General features: G+C 50.8%; 1 protein-coding gene across 1 annotated transcript in view; it reads right to left on the reverse strand.

Moving 5' to 3' along the window:
• Nucleotides 1-20,757, reverse strand: part of PIBF1 (progesterone immunomodulatory binding factor 1) — a 797,165-nt gene that overhangs the window by 547,759 nt on the left and 228,649 nt on the right. Inside the window, exon 10 of the mRNA XM_086933412.1 lies at nucleotides 7,917-8,015. Coding sequence (XP_086789538.1) covers nucleotides 7,917-8,015 — 99 coding nt within the window. The remainder of the gene's footprint in view (nucleotides 1-7,916; nucleotides 8,016-20,757) is intronic.

Consider the following 20,757-nt stretch of genomic DNA (forward strand, 5'->3'; position numbering starts at 1 on the left):
ACTCCCTGGGGGAACGTGTGAACACGGTGGAGGAAGCGGGTCACTCCAGGGATGAGGAGATCACCCATCTGCAACAGGAGGTCCTGCGACTGCGGGAACAACAGATTGAATTGCAGGCCCACGCCGAGGACCTTGAAAATCGGTCCAGGCGGAATAACATCCGGGTCCGCGGAGTGCCGTCCGGCGAGGAGGGTGAAGACGTGACTGCATACCTGGTGGCCCTCTTTCGTGCGATCCTGGGGGAGTCGGAAGACTTTCGGATCCGCATAGACCGAGCACATCGGGTGGGTCGCCCCCGCAGAGCCACGGCGCCCGCCCCGGACATTCTGGCTTTCCTCCCAGACTTTCCCCTGAAGGAGCGGATCCTACGAGAAGCACGAGGGCAGCAATCTTTCCGATTCCGGGACCACCCTGTGACCCTGTTTCAGGACTTATCCGCGGTTACGCTGCAGAAGAGGAAATCATTCAAAATCGCTACCGACTTCCTTCGGGAGCAAGGGACACAGTACTCTTGGGGGCACCCTTTCCGCCTGATTTTTAGATGGAACGGTGTTTTGCACCAGCTCAGGTCCCTCCAAGATGTCTGCGCGGTGCTGGGCCTCACAGCATCGGACACGGATACCCCGGCTCCGCGGCGGAGGCGAAGCACTCGTGACGGATGGCAGCAGGTGGGAGAGGGAGGCTCTCCTCCGTCGGAGCGACCGGGCTCGCCCACGATCCGGGCGGACATGGCGGCCGCCATCCAGGAGGCCTCCAGAGTGGCGGCAAACGGCGAAGTGGCCTTGACGGCCTGAACTCACTCCGGGGGGAGTCTACTCTAGCTTGTTCCCTTTGCAGGTGCTGGGATTCGGGGGGGGGGGGGCGGGGAGGAATGGCGAGTGCTGGAGGTGGTGGCTGGACGTCCACTAGACTGATTTACCACGGCCTTGTCCGTTACGGACCGGACTGGGACAATGTCTTTTTTGCAAAGTTTGAGAAGTGGGGTGTGGGAACGGGACTGGCGGGTGGATGTTTTGATTCCGGGGCCTAGAGGGGGGGCTTGTTGCGGGGGGTGGTGTAGATTTGGTTGTGTGGGATTTCGGGGGGCAGGGGGGGCCTTTCTAGTTGTGGGGTGTTGGGGTTTGGGGACTGTACTGTGCCAGTGGACTGTTCATAATTGCTCTGTTTTGAGGCCTCGTGTGGTGCCTTCTGTGTTTGCCTGCTGGGCTTTGCTTCTTGATATGCGCCCCACTGATTCCCCTCCTTGATTGCTCTTAAAGTGCTCACTCTCAATGTAAAAGGGCTGAATAATCCGGTTAAGAGGCGGGCGGTGTTATCCTTGTTGGAAAACTCACAGGCGGATATCTGCCTGTTGCAGGAGACCCATTTGCTAGCTAAGGACTGCTCGAGAATGCGTACCCCCAAGTTCCCCACGCAGCTGTTCTCCTCTAGCGCCTCCAAGACGGCAGGGGTGGCGATCTTGTTCTCTAGGGGGTTCAGGGGAGAGGTTGTGTGCAAGGTAGCGGAACAGAAAGGGAGACTTCTGGTATATAAGATCAAGATGGGGGGTTTAGCACTGACTGTTGGCACCATCTACTGCCCCAATGATCATCAGGACCAATTCTTACACAGGGCTTTGGAGGACGTGGCATCCACCTCTGATAGGCACATAGTGTTGGGGGGTGATTTGAACTTGGTTTTCGATGCGGCACTGGACAGGTCTGTGCAGCGGCGCCACCAGTTGGGTGAGCTTACGGGCTCGATTCGCACTCGACTTGAGGAGCTGGACTTGCATGACATGTGGCGCCACCTTCACCCTACCACCCGCGCATACTCCTATTTCTCACATGCCCACAGGTCCTATGCGCGACTGGACCATCTACTTGTGTCGGGCCCAATGCTCCTTCTGGCTTCGAATGCAGATATGGGGGTCCTCTCTCTTTCCGACCACGCTCCGGTGGAGGGCGCTTTCACTCTGCCGCCGGCGGTTCGGCCTAGGGGGGTCTGGCGGCTCCGAGACACGCTATTGCACAGGCGGTCGGTGGTGGACCAGATCCGGGCGGCCATCTTGGATTTTCAGACCGTGAATGATAATGAAGACACTTCGCGTGCGACACAGTGGGCAGCCCTGAAGGCGGTGCTCCGGGGCGAATTTATAGCGATTTCCTCGGCCGAGAATAGGGACCGACAGCTCAAGAGGGATGAGCTCACCCAGCGGGTGAGGGAGCTGGAACAGGTTCATCACAGGACAGGGGCACCCAGGGTTTGGAGGCAGTTGAAGGCGGCACGGAAACTCTTGGCAGCCCTTGATACGGATCGGGCGGAGTATGCGATGCTCCGCCTGAAACACAAATATTACACAGGGGGCGACCGGTGCGGGCGGCTCTTGGCCAACAAACTCAGGGTGCAACACCAGCAGCACCGAGTGAAGGAACTAGTTGACCCAACCGGAGGTATGGTCACGGCTGACGAGCAGATAGCAGACGTCTTTCGCAGCTTTTATGCTGACCTCTACACCGGGGAGGCCCCCTCGGCCCAGGCTGAGGAGGACTATCTGGATTCAGTACCGCTCCCGTCGTTGACACTGGATCAGGCTCAGTATCTGGAGCGCGATATCCGTGTCGAGGAGGTGATCACGGCGATATCCCGGCTCAAATTGGGCAAGGCCCCAGGTCCGGATGGCTTTATCCCTCTGTTTTACAGAACCTTCTGTCAGGAGCTGGCGCCTCTACTGACTCGCCTTTTCAACTCCTTTGCGGAGCCGGGTGCCATCTCCTCCGAATTTCTCCAGGCCACGGTTTCCGTGATCCCGAAGCCGGGCAAGGACAGGACCGCCTGTGGGTCCTACCGTCCTATCTCGCTGCTGAACACAGATTTGAAGGTGTTCACCAGTATATTAGCTGCACGCCTGGCGTTGCACCTCCCGGGAATGGTTGATTCGGACCAAGCGGGCTTTGTGCCGGGTAGGCAAACAGTAGACAACACAAAGAGGGTGACCCACATCCTTGAGAAGGCTTCCAGGATCCCTGGGGAGAGGATGCTCCTGTCCATAGACGCGGAGAAGGCTTTCGACAGGGTGCACTGGCCCTACTTAGAGAAGGTCCTGAGCAAATTCGGGATTGGGGAGAAGTTCCGTCATCTGATCTTCAATTGTTACCGGTTCCCATCTGCAGTAGTCCGAGTGAACGGAGGCAGCTCTCGACCCTTTCCCATTGAACGGGGCACGCAACAGGGGTGCCCACTATCCCCTTTGCTCTTTGCCCTGTACATGGAGCCATTTGCCCAGAGGGTTAGGCAGAACCCCGATATTGTCGGTGTCAAGATGGGTGAATTCCATCATGCGATCAGCCTGTACGCGGATGATGTCATTCTGACGCTAGATGACCCGCGGAGGTCGCTGCCGGCTTGCGTAGAGGAACTGGACTTATTCGCCGCCGTGGCGGGCTTCAAGGTGAACCTGGGGAAGTCGGCTGCCCTTGACATCTCGCTTACTAACGCCACTAGAGCGGAATTACAGAGGCTTTACCCTCTGAGCTGGTCCAAGGACCGGATCCCGTACTTGGGGATCCTGTTGGCGCCCTCCCTCCCGGAGATGGTCACGGCCAATTATGCGGCTTTGGGCACGAAAATCAGGGAGGAATTAGGCCGGTGGGATAAGGGTATGTTGTCGCTACTGGGTAGGGTGGCCGCGGTGAAGATGACCCTCCTGCCTCAGGTGCTTTACCTTTTCAGAGCGTTGCCGCTCCAGCCCCCCGCGGGGTGGCTTGCGGAGACACAGACTGCCATTGCGTGGTTCGTATGGCAGGGCCGCAGGCCGAGGATCAAGAGGAGCATCGCTATGCTGACGCCCGAATCTGGGGGGCTGGGGATACCGGACTTGCGGAAATATTTCCAGGCCGCCCAACTCCGCTATCTGGTGGAATGGAGCCGGTGGGAGTCTGATAAGCACTGGCTGTTTCAGGATCAGGCAGTGGCGGGTAGGACGCTGCAGGAAATACCATTCTTGAAGCGGGCCCATCGACCTCCTAACCTCTACGCGTCTCTGGTGACGCGGGTCCCGCTCCGGACGTGGGACTCGGTGGCTGCCAGGTACGAGCTTACTACCTTCCCCTCTCCCTTTACGCCGCTCATTGGCAACCCGGACTTCGGCCCCGGGATGGAGCAGGGTGCTTTTGAGCGATGGCGGGTGGCCCGCTGCTGCACTTTGTATCACTTGTACAGCCCTGAAGGAGTTGTCCCCTTCCAGGACTTGAGGCGGGATTATGACCTCCCAGAAGCGGAGCGCATGCGATACATGCAGGCGCGTCATTGGGCATTACAACCCCAGGTGCGCGATGCGGCACACCGGGAAATCACGGCGTATGAGCGCTGGTTAATCACTCGCACGTCGGACGCTAAACTGATCTCAGACTTGTACAAAATGCTGCAGCCCCCATCCTTTCACATTCACAGCCCCGGTCGGGAACGGTGGGAAAGGGAGCTCGGGCGAGTGTTGAGTCACAAGGAATGGGAACATATCTCCTTCCGCGCACGTCACTCGGCCTATCACACGGGTCTTACGGAGACCTTCACTAAAATCTCGACCTACTGGTACCGCACTCCGGAGAAACTGCACGAGATGGACAGGGCAATACCAGGGACGTGCTGGCGCAACTGTGGCAACACTGGTACACTAACACACATCCTGTGGGAATGCCCCCTACTGGCTCCTTATTGGGAAGAGGTCCTGGGTGAGGTGGACAAATGCTTTGGGATAGAATTGCCGAGGTTCCCTGCCTATGTTCTGCTAGGGTTACCAAATGGGTTGATGTATCCCCTTAGGTCTAAGAGGGGTAGACAGATCGCGATTGCTCTGGGGTCGACGGTGCAGAATATTCTTGTACACTGGCGCACTACCACGCTTCCCTCTGTAGTTGGCTGGCTGCATAGATTATGGCATGTCCTTGGAATGGAGAAGATGTCCTTAGTGGCCCTGGGAGATACTGATACCTTTGAAGAACTGTGGGCGCCCTTTCATAGCCTGTTATGTTCCGAGTTTCGGGAGAACACCTGCCCCAGATACCTTAGGTTGTTAAGGCTGACACGGCCACCGGACCCGCCTGTCTGAACGGGCGGGGTCGATACTGCATAGCGGGGATTATTGGAGAGTTGAATGCAGAGGAGGCTGTAGATAATGGCACAGTACAGGGGGTGGGTTGGGGTATGGTAGTTGGGGGTTCTGTTTGGTTGGGTAGGTTTTTGGAGCGGGGTTGCTTCCCCACCCTTCACCCCTCCCTTTTTTCTTCTTTTCCCCCCCTTTTCCCCTTCCCTCTTTCCTTTTTTCCTTTCTTTTTTTCTTTTTCCCCCCTCTCCTGATTTTCTCTTCCTTCCCCCATCCCGTCCTTCCTTCCCTCCCCCTTCCCCCCCCCCTAGTTATTTGTATATTTGTATGTGACCACAGGTGCGAAAGCTGTGCTCCCGAGTCGGATGAAGCCTCTTGCAAAGTTGTAACTGTATTGTTGTACTTGCTGTATAATGCGCACTGATTGTGCGGTTCCTGTGGTTTATCTGTTCCTTGCCCTATTGTGTCCTGCCCCACCCTGCTTCAATAAAATACTTTAAACCTAAAAAAGTGTCCCGATCATAGTCTTCCCTGGATCTCATATTAAATTCAAGATCTGTATAGAAATATTAGCTTTGACACTGTGGCAAATGGGAAGGAAACAAAGCACACTGATATTCCCATTCAAAGTCCAGGTCACGTTTTAAAGCTATTCCATTCAGAAATATGCATGAAAATAACAGCAAAAGGAAAAGGCCCACACAGTCCAACACTGCACGAAGCTGGACGTTTGGGAAGTAATCAGAAGAAATGTAGACAAAGGGTAGCAACCAAAGTACTTATACAAGTTTTATGCTCACTAGTCTATGAAGGAAACTCTTTGCCTGCATACATAAGTAACACAAAAGATGTTAAATGAGATACAAGAAAGTCTCTGTGGTGAACCTTTAGGATCATTACAACCTATGTATACAGCATACAAGGATACAAGGATACAAAGGAAGGTATTATACTGATTAAACCAAAAAATTACCAGAAATTAACAATGAGAAATCAAACACCATAAGCCTCTCCCACCCAAGCCATCAATATTTAGCTAACAGTCACCGTTGGATTAAGTTCCTAAAAGCCTACCAAGCTGGACGGTCATAAACGATGGTACAAAATGAAGGCCCACCCCATGAAGACTGCACACTTTCGACCTTGCTTTCTCTCCTTAGTACAGAGAAGATGATGTTGGCTAAAGTTATTAAGAAACACCGAAACCACACTTGGCGGGAAACTGAGGAATTAGCTCCGCTTCTTACGAGAAGCTTCGCCAGCGGCTTTGCTAAACCGCCATTCAGGGAGGACAGCATTCCTTCTACTTTCCACATTTTCAAAAGGATTTGTTTATGCAGATTACACAAGAGGTAAGCTTGACAGTGAATCATTCTCATTCCAAGGTAACACATACAATTTAAACATTGCTAGGTGAGGGAGATAAAACTAAAACGTATCAACCAACAATTCAAGCATCTAATAAACAACTTCACATAAATCAATATTTTAAACAAATTAACATTATTCAGAAAAATAGAGAAAGCTTTTAATTTCACTGCAATGAAGCGTGGGGAAGAGTAAAAAGCATGTAAAGGTAAACTCATTGCCACAAACATTGTTAAACTCATTGCAACATACATTCTGAAGGTGGGGAAAAATAACACTTCACAAACAGACGAAATGTCGTACAAAATTAAACTGTACATTACGCTGCCAATTTCTAAACATTTTCTGCTGATTAATAAAATGGAAACTCACAGGCATATACAGTTATGCGCAAGCCAATGGTGCCCACTGAAGCAACTAGTCATTGATAATTCTAGACAAAAAAAACGTATCTGCAAATAGCTATCGTGAATATGGGGATACCCGTTCTCATTCTGGCAGAACACATCAGCATTCTTTTTAAACATCTCACACTTTGGGATGTTCTGGGTACTATAGATCGCCACTAGAAAACATACACCAAAACCAATAGGCTTTGAAATGACCCCGAACACTTTTTTTTTTAATGTAAACCCTCAAATGATAAAGAGACACATAGTGAAGCATGAGATTACGTTAAATCTACTTGCTAGCATACATTGGAGAGAACACGATTCAAATAAGGCATAATGTACATCTGTATATGATAGACTATAGTTTATGATAGATAATGCTGCACCTGTGTCCTCTTGAATATATATTTTTCAGCGGGCTGAGTACGTGAAAATAAAACAGGGCCATGACACTGATCACAAGAAGGACTGCCTCATCACCATCCAGCAGGATTGTAAAATCCTTCCTCAACGGAACGTCACCAAGTCGGAAATTGCATTTGTCAACAATGATTGTAAACAAGAAATGGAAATAAGGCTTTTAAAGATAATTCTGGTTGATTTCTTTCCATTACTGGACAGAGAGGGCAAAGTTCTGGACATCCACACTAACACCAACCAGAGTTTTAAGGTTTATGCTGCAATCACTAAGACCTTTCATTCGGTTTTGGTGGAGGTAATGTCTTATTGACCACTGGAATGAGAGTCACACTTGGCACCATTGAAAAATGTTGTACATGTAGCAGCCCATTTCAGTAAGGGTTCACGTAAACATGACAGAATAACTTCAAAACTCAGAGAATTCACTGGCTTCCACCTCCTACATGCATCTCATTTACCGGCTACATTGTCCATAAGACAACATCGATCCAACGTACAGGAGTAGCATCACAATACTGGCAGAATACATATTTTCAATTAATGAGGAAGCGGAAATCAATATTGATTAATTAAGTCAAATGCTTCACATTGGCCCATTGGCATGTTATCCTTAAAAGAGACAGAACTGGTGATGGGCGAGTTTTAAATGTACTTACTGTTCTAAAATCTGATCATATTTTGCCAAGGCATCTTTTTCAGCGATCACAGCTCGTTCTTTTTCTGCTACTGCGTTATCCTTTGCCTCCCTCAGATTTCTGAAAAAATTAAGAAAAGTGTCACTGTGAGAAAAAACAGAGAACAGTTGGTCTTTAATATTAATTTTGACTTGTAGAATATCAAACAACTTGTCACTACAAGCAACAGGCAATTGAACATCTCTGGTCGGAGACTTGGGTGTAAGCTAACTGATAAATAGGAAGAAGCGAATCAGATTAAAGAATGAAGAACATAAATATAGATAATATAAGGTTGCAATCAGTGGTGCAGTGGTTTTAATAAAAATATGCAAATAAGCAATAACGCGAACACACGTCCTTTAATCTCCTGATAGTAGGAAGACTCTACATCTTAACAGGAAAGGCCCTCCATGCCCCCACAAAACCAAAACAACACCTGCACTCCTCCCATCATCACTCCTGAACGGCTTTGCCCTGGAAGCATGGTCTTTTTTAGGAGGAAACAGTCAGTTCAAAGGCAGGAGGTGACCAGAAAAAACGGGTTCTGGAAGATAGTGAGCACCAAAACCTCAAAAATGAACCATTCCACCTTGAAATACGAGGACAAATATGCAGCTAAGTCCCGAAGAGGTTGAAATGTCTGGGTAAAGGGAGAAGGATAATGCACTTTTTAGGTTTAGGTATGACACTTGTGTAATTCTTGGAGAACATACTGCCTCCCAAACTTACTTTAATGGGCTTTGTGTTACTTTTCCCTGCCATTGGGTTCTGTCGCTCTCTTTAATAATCAGCCAGAAGATTGAGACACTATTAATAATATCTTGCATCAGCCCCCAGGAGTATTTCATTCTAAGCTTCGTCCTAATGGCTTTTTGAGTTTGTGAAATTCGAAGTTCATCCTCTAAGGAAGGAAGGACAGAGGCTGTGGGGCTTATAAACAGTTACTTTATTATATTAACAAGTTATGCGGTGTAAGGGAGAGCCAGTCTGCTTGCAGCGATGCCGTAGTCCCCCGAGTGCCTGCTCCGCTTCATGTCCTCCCGCAATGACTTGCGGTGGGTCGCGTGACTCGGGAAGCTAGACCACGACACTACACATCTTCCCCCTTAACAATGGCAGACATAACTGCAACTGTGGCCCACAGGGGGGGGGGGGAGAGAGAGAGAGGGGGAGAGAGAGAGAGGGGGGAGAGAGAGAGGGGGAGAGAGAGAGAGAGGGGGAGAGAGAGAGAGGGGGAGAGAGAGAGGGGAGAGAGAGAGGGGAGAGAGAGGGGAGAGAGAGAGGGGAGAGAGAGAGGGGGAGAGAGGAGGAGAGAGAGAGAGAGAGAGAGGGAAAGAGAGAGAAAGAGAGAGAAAGAGAGAGAGAGAAAGAAAGAGAGAGAGAGAGAGAGAGAGAGAGAAAGAGAGAGAGAAAGAGAGAGAGAAAGAGAAAGAGAAAGAGAAAGAGAAAGAGAAAGAGAGAGAGAGAGAGAGAGAGAGAGAGAGAGATTGATTCACAACTGAAAGTCACCGAGGTGTTTCGGTAGCATCACAGCAAAGCCACTGCGGTGTGCGTTCCGGTCCATGTTTTTTTCTTCCACGGGGTCCGTCTGACCACATACCATCCTCCTGGTCTCTCCGGAAGCGTTGGGTGTTTCGCACGGAATGCCCCCATCGTCTGCGTCCTGGCTGGGCGGACACGGCATCGGCTCTCTGGGTGACTGTCCATCCGCACCGGCTGTGGTTCCGGCCGCCCTCGCAGTGTCTGTAGATGGTGCTGCCGCTCCCGCGATGCTGGGGCTTTCATCTAGATCGCTGTTGTTCATGCCCCACTGCAGGATCTTGTTGCACTTGGTCATTCTGGATTGTGACCAAACCTTGCCATCGCTCAAAAAGGTAGAGCGGGTGTATGCTTCTACGACCCGCAGGGGCTCACTGAACTTGCTGTCTCCTTTGAGTCCTGGTTGCCCTTTTTGACTCGGACCCAATCACCCTCCGCCAGTGAGGATTCACACACACTGTTCCTTTTGTCGTAATGTGCCTTGTAGATGCTTTGTGCCTTCTCTATGTTGCTGCGGACAATGGCCAGGGAACATTTGCTCTGGAGTCCCATGGTCATGAGGCTGTGTTGTCTCTGGTGAAGGGTTCTCTACCTCTGAGGATCTTAAACGGGCTGTAGCCTGTCAGGGTGGGTGTGATGCGGTAGGCCCATACCGTGTTTCTGACTTCGGACTCCCAGTTCTTACCGGCGCTGATGGCTGCTTGGATCGAGGCCATGATCACCTGGTTAAAGCGTTTCACTTGGCCATTGCCCGCTGGGTGGTAAACCGGAGTGCGCTTCGTCTGGATTCCGTTTCGGTTAGTGAAGGCTGTCCACTTGGCTGATGTGAACTGTGGTCCGTTGTCGCTGGTGATGGACTTGGGGATTCCCTCCCTCAAGAAAATGGTGGTGAGGAAGGTGATGATGACGCCAGAATCCACTGGTTCGCGGATTTTGACTTCTGGCCACTTTGAGTAGTGGTCCACGACGACGATTAGGTGTTTGGGTGTACCCGAGGTGTCTAGAACGGGGCCTACAATGTCGATGGACAAGTCCTCCCAGGAGTTGTTGGGAGTGGAGAACTCACCCATGGCGGGGGGGGTGGGGGGGGGGGGGGGGGCAGGGTCTCAGGGTGACAAGAGTTTTTTCAGCCCTGACACAATGGGCGCAGTCCCTCACAAACCTTTTTACTTGGATGTCCATGGCAGGCCACCAGTACAGCAGTTTCATCCAGCTTTTGGCTTTTACAATGACCAGGTGGCCTTCGTGGTTGATGTGGAGAATGCGGTCGTATAGGGCCTTCGGGGGCACCACTTTGTCACTTTGTCACTTTGTCACTATGGAGACCTCACCAATGGAGAGTTCCTCGCAGACTTCCCAGAATTTCCTGAGGTTGCCATCAGTGTGCCTCTTCTCAGGCCTACCTTGCGTGACGAACAACTTGACTTTGGAGAGTTCTGTGTCCTACGTGTAGGCTTCTGCCCAGTCCTGGGCACTGATGAAGTGTTCATGATCCATCATGAAAGCGACGCTGTAGTCGTCCCAATCCGAAGATGTGACGGGGTCTTCCATGGCTCCTGCCCTGCTCAGGAAATCCGCCACTCTGTTCCGCGGCACAGGGATGTATCCACATCGTAGACAAAATCCAACAGACGCAATGTCATTTTGGCGATGCATGGAGTGGCTGTCACGTTGCCGCTGGATGTGAGGACTTTGATTAGGGGATTGTGGTCGGTGAGGAGCGTGAATCGTGATCCCCACCGATACTGTCGGAAATTCTCCATCGCCCAGATGACTGCTAGCATTTCCTTCTCGATCACACTGTAATTCTCTCCACTGGGGGTGAGCGATCGGAGGAGAGCCCCACCGTTGTCTCTGTGCCATCGGAAGACCTCTGGGAGAGGACTGCACCCAGTCCTTTGTCACTGGCGTCCGTGGACGCAGTGCCATCAAATCCATGTAAGGGAACCGCCTCACAGATATCTTGTTTGATGGCTAAGATTTTCACTTCGGTCTCCTCCGACCAGGAAAAATTATAATTCTCCTTGAGCAATTGGCCCAGGCTGTGCGTCTTTGTCACAAAGTTCCTGACAAACTTACTGTATAACTCCGCCAGCCCCAGAAAAGAGCGAACATCATCCTTGGTTTTTGAGGGGGAGCGGACATAAGTTATGTTATGTTATGTTATGTTAATAACTTTTATTCAGCGCACAGCTGCCCCAGCGAAGGGGCGTCCTGGCGCCTGATCAAGTACCACAACACAAGAAATCGACGCTGGAAAGAAAAGAGATCAGTCAACAGAGGTGAACAAATGGGTTTTTATAGCACGTCTGAAGAGAGTCAGGCTGTTAAGGGCACGAATATGGACAGGAAGGGAGTTCCATAATCCAGCCGCCAAAACTCGAAACGAACAACCTCCTATCCTACTCAGTCTGAACCTAGACGTAATCGCCAGATGAAGAGATTCCGACCTGAGAGACCGCGTGGGGACATAGGGGGAAACAAGACCCACAAGGGCAGGAGGAGAGGAGAGTTTCAGAATCTTAAATGTCAGACAGAGAGCCTTGAATTTAATTCTCTGTCTGACCGGCAGCCAGTGAAGGGAGGTCAGAACTGCAGAGACAGAACAACGTCTCGGGAGGCCAACAATGGCCCGCGCAGCGGCATTCTGCACCCTCTGTAGCCTGGTGGCCTCAGCCTGATTTACACCAAGCAGCAGAGCACTTCCATAGTCCAGCCAAGAAAGAATGGAGGCTTGGACCACCAGTTGCCGAGTAGGGGGGTCGAAGAATTTGAGGACTGGTCTCAGTCCACACAGAATACCATAGCAGGTAGCTGCAATCTTCTTTGTGTGGCTGGTGAAAGATAGGTTGGAATCCAGCCAAACCCCCAAGTTCTTCACTTCGGCCGCTGGGATGGGGGTCACCCCCAATTCAGGAGGCCACCACTGATCTCCCCAAAGTTCCGCCTGCTTCCCTAAAATCAGGACTTCGGTTTTCTTGGCGTTTAACTGTAAACAGTTAATACGCATCCAGTTCGCCACGGCTATAAGCCCTGCGCGGAACCTGGGAGCAGTCACCTCAGGGTCCCCACTGAGTGTCACCGCCAGCTGTGTGTCGTCGGCATACGATGTCATGGTTAAGCCACTTTGTCTGACGACAGCAGCCAGCGGTTTCACATACAAGTTGAACAAAGTGGGGCTCAGCGCAGAGCCCTGAGGGACTCCCAGTCCCAAAGGATGGAAAGAGGACTGACCAGGTGGAATGGCCACTTTAAAAAACCGGTCCGAGAGGAAAGAGCGGAACCATTGAAGAGCCTTCCCCTCAATTCCCACTTCCTCCAGCCGCCGCACCAAAATGTCATGAGACACCGTGTCGAACGCGGCGCTCAGGTCTAACAAGAGGAGCGCCGCTGTCTGCCCCGCATCCAGCACCGAACGTAAGTGTTCGCTCATAAAGAGCAGAGCAGTTTCGGTGCTGTGTTGTGCGCAAAAACCATTCTTGCTCTCGTCAAGAATATTATTACGGGAAAGATGGGCAGACAAGATGGAGTTCACGTGTGCCTCAGTGACCTTGGCGGTCCAGGGCAGGAGGGAGATGGGGCGGTAGTTCTCAGGTAGCAGAGGGTCAAGATTAGGCTTCTTCAAAATGGGGCTGACCACTGCTTGCTTCCAGGAGGCAGGAACCACGCCCTCAACGAGTGAGAGATTAATCAAGTCCAGTATGGGCTCACGACAGAGGGGCGGGAGAAGTGTAATTAGCTCTGGCTTCAACGGATCTAAGGGAGAGCCAGATTTAATTTTAAGGCTCAGAGTATCAAAAGCCTCAACCGACAAAGCAGGCAGGGAGGACAGAGTTTCGCAGACCAAAGCCCTCTCAACACTAGGCTCAGCTCCGGGCACAGATGGCATAAACCCTCGGTAGATTGCCTGCACCTTCTCCACGAAAAAGGATGCCAAGCTTTCACAGTGAGAGTCCGTGCAGATTTCTAGCGAGGTGGCCCGTTTCCCCATCAGATCTTTGAGCACCTTAAATATTAATTTAGATGGGTTAGGGCTGTTTGAAAACTCAGAGGCATAATATGCAGCCCGGGTTTGGCAGATAGCTCTGTGATAGATCTTAAGCTGGGTGAAATACAGCGATTTTAATGTGGGATCAAAGGATTTCCTCCACGCCCTCTCAGCTTGCCGGCATGTTCTCTTGAGCTCGGCAAGGGTCTCATTATACCATGGGCTGCGCGTTTTAGCGTGACATTTCGACCAGCGCATTGGTATAAGAGAATCAAGGGCAGTAAGGACCCAGTTACAAAACTGTTCATATCCCTGTTCCACATTCGGCAGGTTGCATAGGGGCTGCGCCTCAAAGATTTTAACAAACTCCTCCAGTTTGAGCTTACGCCAGTTTCTTTTAAGGGTCAGTCTGTCCACAGGTTTAAATTGTGGGTCATCTAAGGGGCATGACACTTTAACCAACAGATGATCGGTCCAACCTACCACCATCGGGTCAGATGCCCTAGCCCGAGCCAAGGTGGTAAAGAAGGGGTCAAGGATGTGACCTCCTATGTGGGTGGGGGCGGTAACTAGTTGGTTCAGTTGCATGGCTTCAAGGTCCGCTAACAAAGAGCTGATGGGTAAAGATGACGTCTGATCAAGATGTATATTCAGATCACCTACGATGTTAAAGTTAGCGCATCTAGGAGCTAACGAACTGACCACATCAGCGAGAGCGGCCTTGAAGACAGTGTCATTCCCTGGAGGGCGATAAATAAGCAAGCCACTAAGAGTGAACTGATGACTGACAGTAACCTTAAAAGAAGCGCTCTCGCACATCGGCAGATCAAGAGCTTTCCAATCAACCGGAAAGCAAGATTTTGTCGCCATGGCTATGCCACCTCCCCTAGACGTGCGGTTCAAAGTAAATACTGTATAGGTGAAAGGAAAAGCCAGATTTATTATGGCAGAGTCGGCGTCCTGTAGCCATGTCTCAGTGAGAAAAATGAGGTCAGGTGAGTCCTTATCTATCATGTCACGAAGGGACTGGTGGTGCTTGACCAATGATCTCACATTGAGGCTCCATATACTAAGTGCTCGCTCAGTGCTGTCAATACGAGTACCTAGGGTAATCCTTTCAATTGAGCGCACCCCGGTGGGGGAATCCAAAGAAAAACAGCCACAAAGACAGTCATAAGGTCCCGAAAGTGGGAGCAGCGGATCATGAGTACACGGCAAAAGACCGTCCCTAATGGAAAGGAGATCGGCGCGGTTGTACCTGATCGTCGCGGTAATATACATGGTGGTATGAAGGCTGGAAGCCAGAGTCCATAGCCCGCACCCGCTACCTCGACGAGGACGAGCGCAGACGGGCAGGACTCTGGCACGACTCCGGCTAAGCGACGGCGTCCCACTGCGCGTTCCTGCTGCGCGGGAGAGGACGACTTTAAATAGGCGTCTCAAAGAGCAGCTCGAGCGTGGGGACGCTCCAAGATGGCGCCCGCAGGAAGTAATACTCACCCAATCTAAAATGGCGCCCACTGAAATCCACCCCGGGAGCCGGACCCGCCAAATGGCGGTGAGCGTTCCAGAAATTATGTGCAAGTAAGGGGACTTGAGCCCACACAAAAGCGGTGAGTTAAAAACAGGGGATACTACGAAATAAAACAACCAAAATACGATAAAGGTAGAGTAAAAAGTGCAGCGCACTGGCAGCGCGACCTGCGCTAATGCAGCAATTGATCACAAAAGGAAGCGCACGAGTCCGCCTTAAATAGGCGTCTCAAAGGGCAGCTCGAGCGTGGGGACGCTCCAAGATGGCGCCCGCAGGAAGTAATACTCACCCAATCTAAAATGGCGCCCACTGAAATCCTCCCCGGGACCCGGACCCGCCAAATGGCGGTGAGCGTTCCAGAAATTATGTGCAAGTAAGGGGACTTGAGCCCACACAAAAGCGGTGAGTTAAAAACAGGGGATACTACGAAATAAAACAACCAAAATACGATAAAGGTAGAGTAAAAAGTGCAGCGCACTGGCAGCGCGACCTGCGCTAATGCAGCAATTGGCCTCCGCGTTTGCAGATTTAGGGGTGATGCCTGTGTCGCTGATTTCGTGCCCTAGGTATGTGACTTTGCTGAGACCAAATTTGCATTTCTCTAATTCGTCCATGAGGCCATTAGCTGCAGGCGTGTGTAGGACGGTGTGCAGGATGTTGTCATGTTCCGCCTTGGATTTTCCCATGACGAGGATGTCATCTTGAAAGTAGAGGACTCAATAGACACCTTGTGCATGAGTTTTTGGAAGACGGCAGCCGCAGATGAGAGCCCAAAGGGCAGAAGTCTGAACCTGTATCATCCAAAGGGTGTGATAAATGTGAGATATCGACATTACGGGTGGAGTGATACCTGGCGGGAGGCAGCTTTGAGGTTGATGGTAGAGAACCACTTGATACCTTTGGTCTGGGGGAGCAGTTCGTTATTTAGGGCAATGGAAACTTGTCCACAGTGATGTTTTTGTTAAGTTCGCGGAGATCAATGCATAGGCAAATTGTCCCGATTTCTTTTCGTGCCACGACCAAAGGGGGCGAGCCATTTGGCAAATTCGATCGGTTCAATTATGCCGCTGTCTTCAAAGCACTTAAGTTCTACTTGTACTGCTTCTCGACAGTTGAATGGGATGTTCCTGACTTTGTGGGAGACTAGTACCGCTCTGTCTTCAAGTACGATCTTGTGGGAGAACTTGCACATCTTCCCAATTTGGTCGCTGAAGACAGTGGAGAACTCTGCTTGGATCGAGGACGGCATGGACAGGTCATCTATTAGGAGCACTTGTGTGTCGCCACTGGGGTTGAGCTGGATGCAGAGTGCTCCTTGGTCCGCCCAACCCAAGACCAATGGGCCCTTCTGTGCCACGTACAATTTTGCTGTGGTGTGACTTGCCTTGAACTCGACCCAGAGCTGAAGGAACCCTCCCATGGGGATCCGTTCTCCAGTGTATGTAACTGTAGGAAGGAGCATTTGACGTGGAATGCTGGGCATTTTTTGTCATTTCCCATATGGGAGTGGCTGTCGCATCTGTAACAGGCACCTTGTTTGTCCTGAGGGGCGTGACTGGGACCTCTGCCCTTGGACGTAGATTGTCGGGTTGAGGCGGAGTCCGTCGTGGTTTTTGATGATTGACCTTTCCGGTCGGTGATTTTGTACACAGTGGCTTGTGGTGCCGTGTCTTTCTTGGCCGTGAGGGCACATCGTTTGGATAACTCCGCTCATTTCACTATCGCAATGATCTCTGGAAGTGGAGCTTCCCAGAGCACCCAGAGCTTTTCCTGGACACTCATGTGGGTGGAGTGCATAATGATTTGGTCCCGTATGAGTTCATCGTGCAGGCTGCCAAACTAGCAGTTGATGGCCAGTTTCTTAAGGGCCAGTACGTAGTCCTTCACTGACTCCGATTCCGCCTGCTTTCTTTGGAAGAAATTGTAGCGGTCAATAGCCGTGCATATCACTGGCTGGTAATGGCTGTCTAGGTCATCGAGGGTGTGTTGGAAAACATCGCCGTCAGACGATGCCCTGATCTTCTTCACCATTTGGTCGTACACGCTCAGACCTACCCGGGCCCAGACTATGTAATAGGATCTTCTTCTGCCGTTTGCTGGAGAATTCCTCCTCGCCTTCATTCTCCAACGCTGAGAGGTATTTCAAGAAATACCACTTACAGTTAGCCCATTTCATGGCTGGTTCCCCGGGCTTAGGCAGAAAGTGCACAGGGTTAGTTAAGGAGAAGGTTTGGGCACACATGTTGTGTGTAGGGTGGACAGCAGTGGAACCTCACGGTGCACGTCAAACCCAGAAAAACGCCTACCAAGTTGTAGGGGTGCACCCCTGCGTGGGCCGAGAGGGCACCGCTTGCTGAGTTGCAGGCTGCAGAGTGCTGCTATAGGGTGCCTTCAGCTGGTGGACAGGCAGCTGTGTGGCCCTGTTGTAAATGAGGCCGCAGGGGGCCAGCTGAGGGCACTTGTGTGGGAGTGGGCGGCAGGGCACACGGCCCTCGTGAAGTGCAGAGGGCGCGTATTTGTGAGCGCCGAGGTACGCGCCGAGATCGCCACGTGCTGGGGTTGGCTCCTCTTGAAGGTTGACCTAGGAGTGATTTGGCCTGGTGGTGGCTGCCCCCAGGGTACAGGCCGTGCACTGCGCCCTTTGAATGTAGGCCTGGTGATAGCTGCCCCTTAGCACAGGCCGCGCTGCAAAGAGGGGAGCGTGGGTCTCCTGCTACGTCCCGAAAATGAGGACGGCTACGGCCTTGCGCCGAGCGCCAGAATGCACTAGATGATGCACAGCGGGTGGCTGCCACCTGAAGAAGATAGGAGGAGCACGAGAAGCGATGCGCCCCTCGCTTTATGAATATCGCCGGCTCTCCCTTACCTGAATGGAGTTCGGGCGGTGATAAGGTTCTTCCGCCTCGTCGCCACTGTGGAATTCGAAGTTCAGCCCTAAGGAAGGAAGGAAGGACAGAGGCTGTGGGGCTTATAAACCGTTACTTTATTATATTAACAAGGTATGAGGTGTAAGGGAGAGCCGGTCTGCTTGCTGCCGTGCCGCAGAACCCCAAATGCCTGCTTCGCGTCACCTCCTCCCATAATGCCTTGCGGCGGGTCATGTGACTCCGGAGGCTAGACTGCGACATTACAGAGTTTATCCTTCTGCCTTACAGAGTTTATCCTTCTGCCTACAGTGGATTGGCATGAGCGGATATTTTACATCTGAAATCCGTTGGCAAGCAGCCATATGCTTTGTTTTACTTATTCAGCATTCTTTGTTAGCTCCAAAACACACATCACTCTAGTAAAGTCAACAAGCATTTGAACTGCAATAAGTCTCGCATTAAAGCAAGTTTAAGCTATTGACATTGTAAATGACAATGCATATATATATGTGAACAAGGGCTAGTGGTGCCTGAAATGCGTCAGGAGGAAAAAAAAACAGAAATACATTTTTTGCCTGAAATTGGTGGTTTGTGGTCCCTTTGGTGTTCGTAACAGCGTGTACAGCATTGGTGAGCAGAAGGAGGTTCCATTTGGAGCTGCCCATATATATATATATATATATATATATATATATATATATATATATATATATATATATATATATATATATATATATATATATATATATATATATATATATATAACATAAAAAAACATTTATAAAAGGCATTGTCATTTACAATGCCAAAAGCTCAATCTTGCGTTAACTGCGAGACCTATTGCACTGTAAATGGTAGGCCTCACGGACAATGGGTGGGAGGGGGCAGGGGGGTACTGAGAAGGCACAAACAACGGGAGGGAGCTAAAAAAGGCATCGGACAACGGGAGGACCAGGGGTGTTAAAGAAGGCACGACAACGGGAGGGAGGGCAAGGCGGTAAAGAAGGCATGGACAACAGGAGGGGGGTAAAGAAGGCACAGAGGGGGGTAAAGAAGGCACAGAGGGAGGGTAAAGAAGGAATGAACAACATGAGGGAGGGCGAGTTATAAAGACGGCACCAAAGAATGTCCTGCATGCAGTAAGAGAAACTCAATAAAGAAAATAGTGCTTAAAGCCAATGTTAGAAATGGGATTTCTGGTTGGCTAAGGCTGGAGCAAAAGCAGGGCAGAAACCATCACTCTATCAATATCACAATATTTCCATCATTGACCAACAGTTTTTCAGATATAACAGTGACCACAAAACTTATTTGTATATCAGAATTTTAATATATTATTTTTTTATTTTATAGCATCGGGGCGTGGCTTGGACGGCGTTGGTGATGGCCGCCTAGCCTGTTCTCTGCCGTGCAGGAGAGCGATCTCATCAATTTTCGGGGGCGGAAAAACACCTCTTCACCCGAATGCACCGCGGAGCAGGGCTTTAGAACCTCTAAGGCACGCTCGGTGCGAAGCTCGGCTCTTAATATCGGCCGGACGCACCTTTTTGCTGACATGCTGCCACGACACTGAACACGGAGCGGAGCGCTGTCAGCCTGCATGTCTCCTGGCGAAAAGCGGCGGACCTAAGAGACTCGCACACGGAGGGAAGGTGAGCCTTGAGGGAGGCGCCAGTCAATGTATGCTCACAGTTTGTAAAATTGTTGAGCTTATCGGCGTGGTTCGAACTTGCCAGTAACTCCGTGTGCCCGCCTGCATGTCCCTAAGATGGCCGCCCGCCAGCTACCTTGCAAGTAAATCTCCACAAAAGCGCTAATACCGTTGCTAAAGCCCAGCGGAATGTATAAATGGCACAGTGTCTCTGCCCTACGCCATCCTGAAGGGTGCCCCTGTTAGCGAGAGCGCAATTTCAGCGGCGATACAGCCGAAAATAGTGAGAACCTTTCTTCACTGGCGCCTGACCCCAAGATGGCGACTCTGTTCAATTTTCCACCTTTTTTTCGGCGCGAAAACGGGAAAGAGATGCAATAATAGTGCTCTGTGCACTTTAAACAAATGGGAAGTTTGCTCAATCAGCCCTGCAGACCCAAGGTGGCATAATCTTATGACACATTATCTTTTGGAGTTGCAGCCACAAATGGTATTACAGCCACAAGCAGCCACAAGCAGAGCGTGACACATGAACACTAACCAGCATTAGTCACTATATCATTTGAGGCTGATAGCCCTCTACACGTTCAAATTGAAAGCCAAAGGTCCAGCGCAAGTGTCCCAAACCTTATTTTGAACGCACCGACACCATCTGCTAGATCTCTGAGCTTTAAGATCACAATATTGAGATCTCTGTTAGACGACCTAACTCGACCAGCGCTTTGACATCCTTCAGACCACCCTGTCCTTTCTCGCAAACTGGAAGGCCGTCGCAATAGCGTCCTCCACACACGACCCTCCTGGAAAATGTCGGACAGGGATGAGAAGAAGAACAACAAAAAGGTAAAACCGGAACCCTCATTATCGGACTCTCCTATTAAATCGAGGGCAGACGTCAGCAGTACCCTAGAGGTAATCCTGAAAAAACTGGCAGAGGTACACGACCTAGCAAAATCAACCAAATCCAACACCGACTCTATGCAGCTGGAACTTACTGCAATTAGAGCTGACATGAGCTCTGTACACAAAAGCATAGATGAAGCGGAACAGAGAATTAGTGACTTAGAAGACAAATCCAATATTGCATCCACTTCCATACAGCAACTCCAGGGATCAACGGTCCAACTTAGACGCCAGGTGGCGGAATTGGAGGACAGGAACAGAAGGGGCAACGTGCGCATTTTTGGAATCCCAGAGAATGCTGAGAAAGATGCGAATTCCTGCGTGGACTTTCTAGAAGC

The sequence above is a fragment of the Lissotriton vulgaris genome, chromosome 8, assembly GCF_964263255.1.
Source record: "Lissotriton vulgaris chromosome 8, aLisVul1.2, whole genome shotgun sequence".
Lineage (NCBI taxonomy): Eukaryota > Metazoa > Chordata > Amphibia > Caudata > Salamandridae > Lissotriton > Lissotriton vulgaris.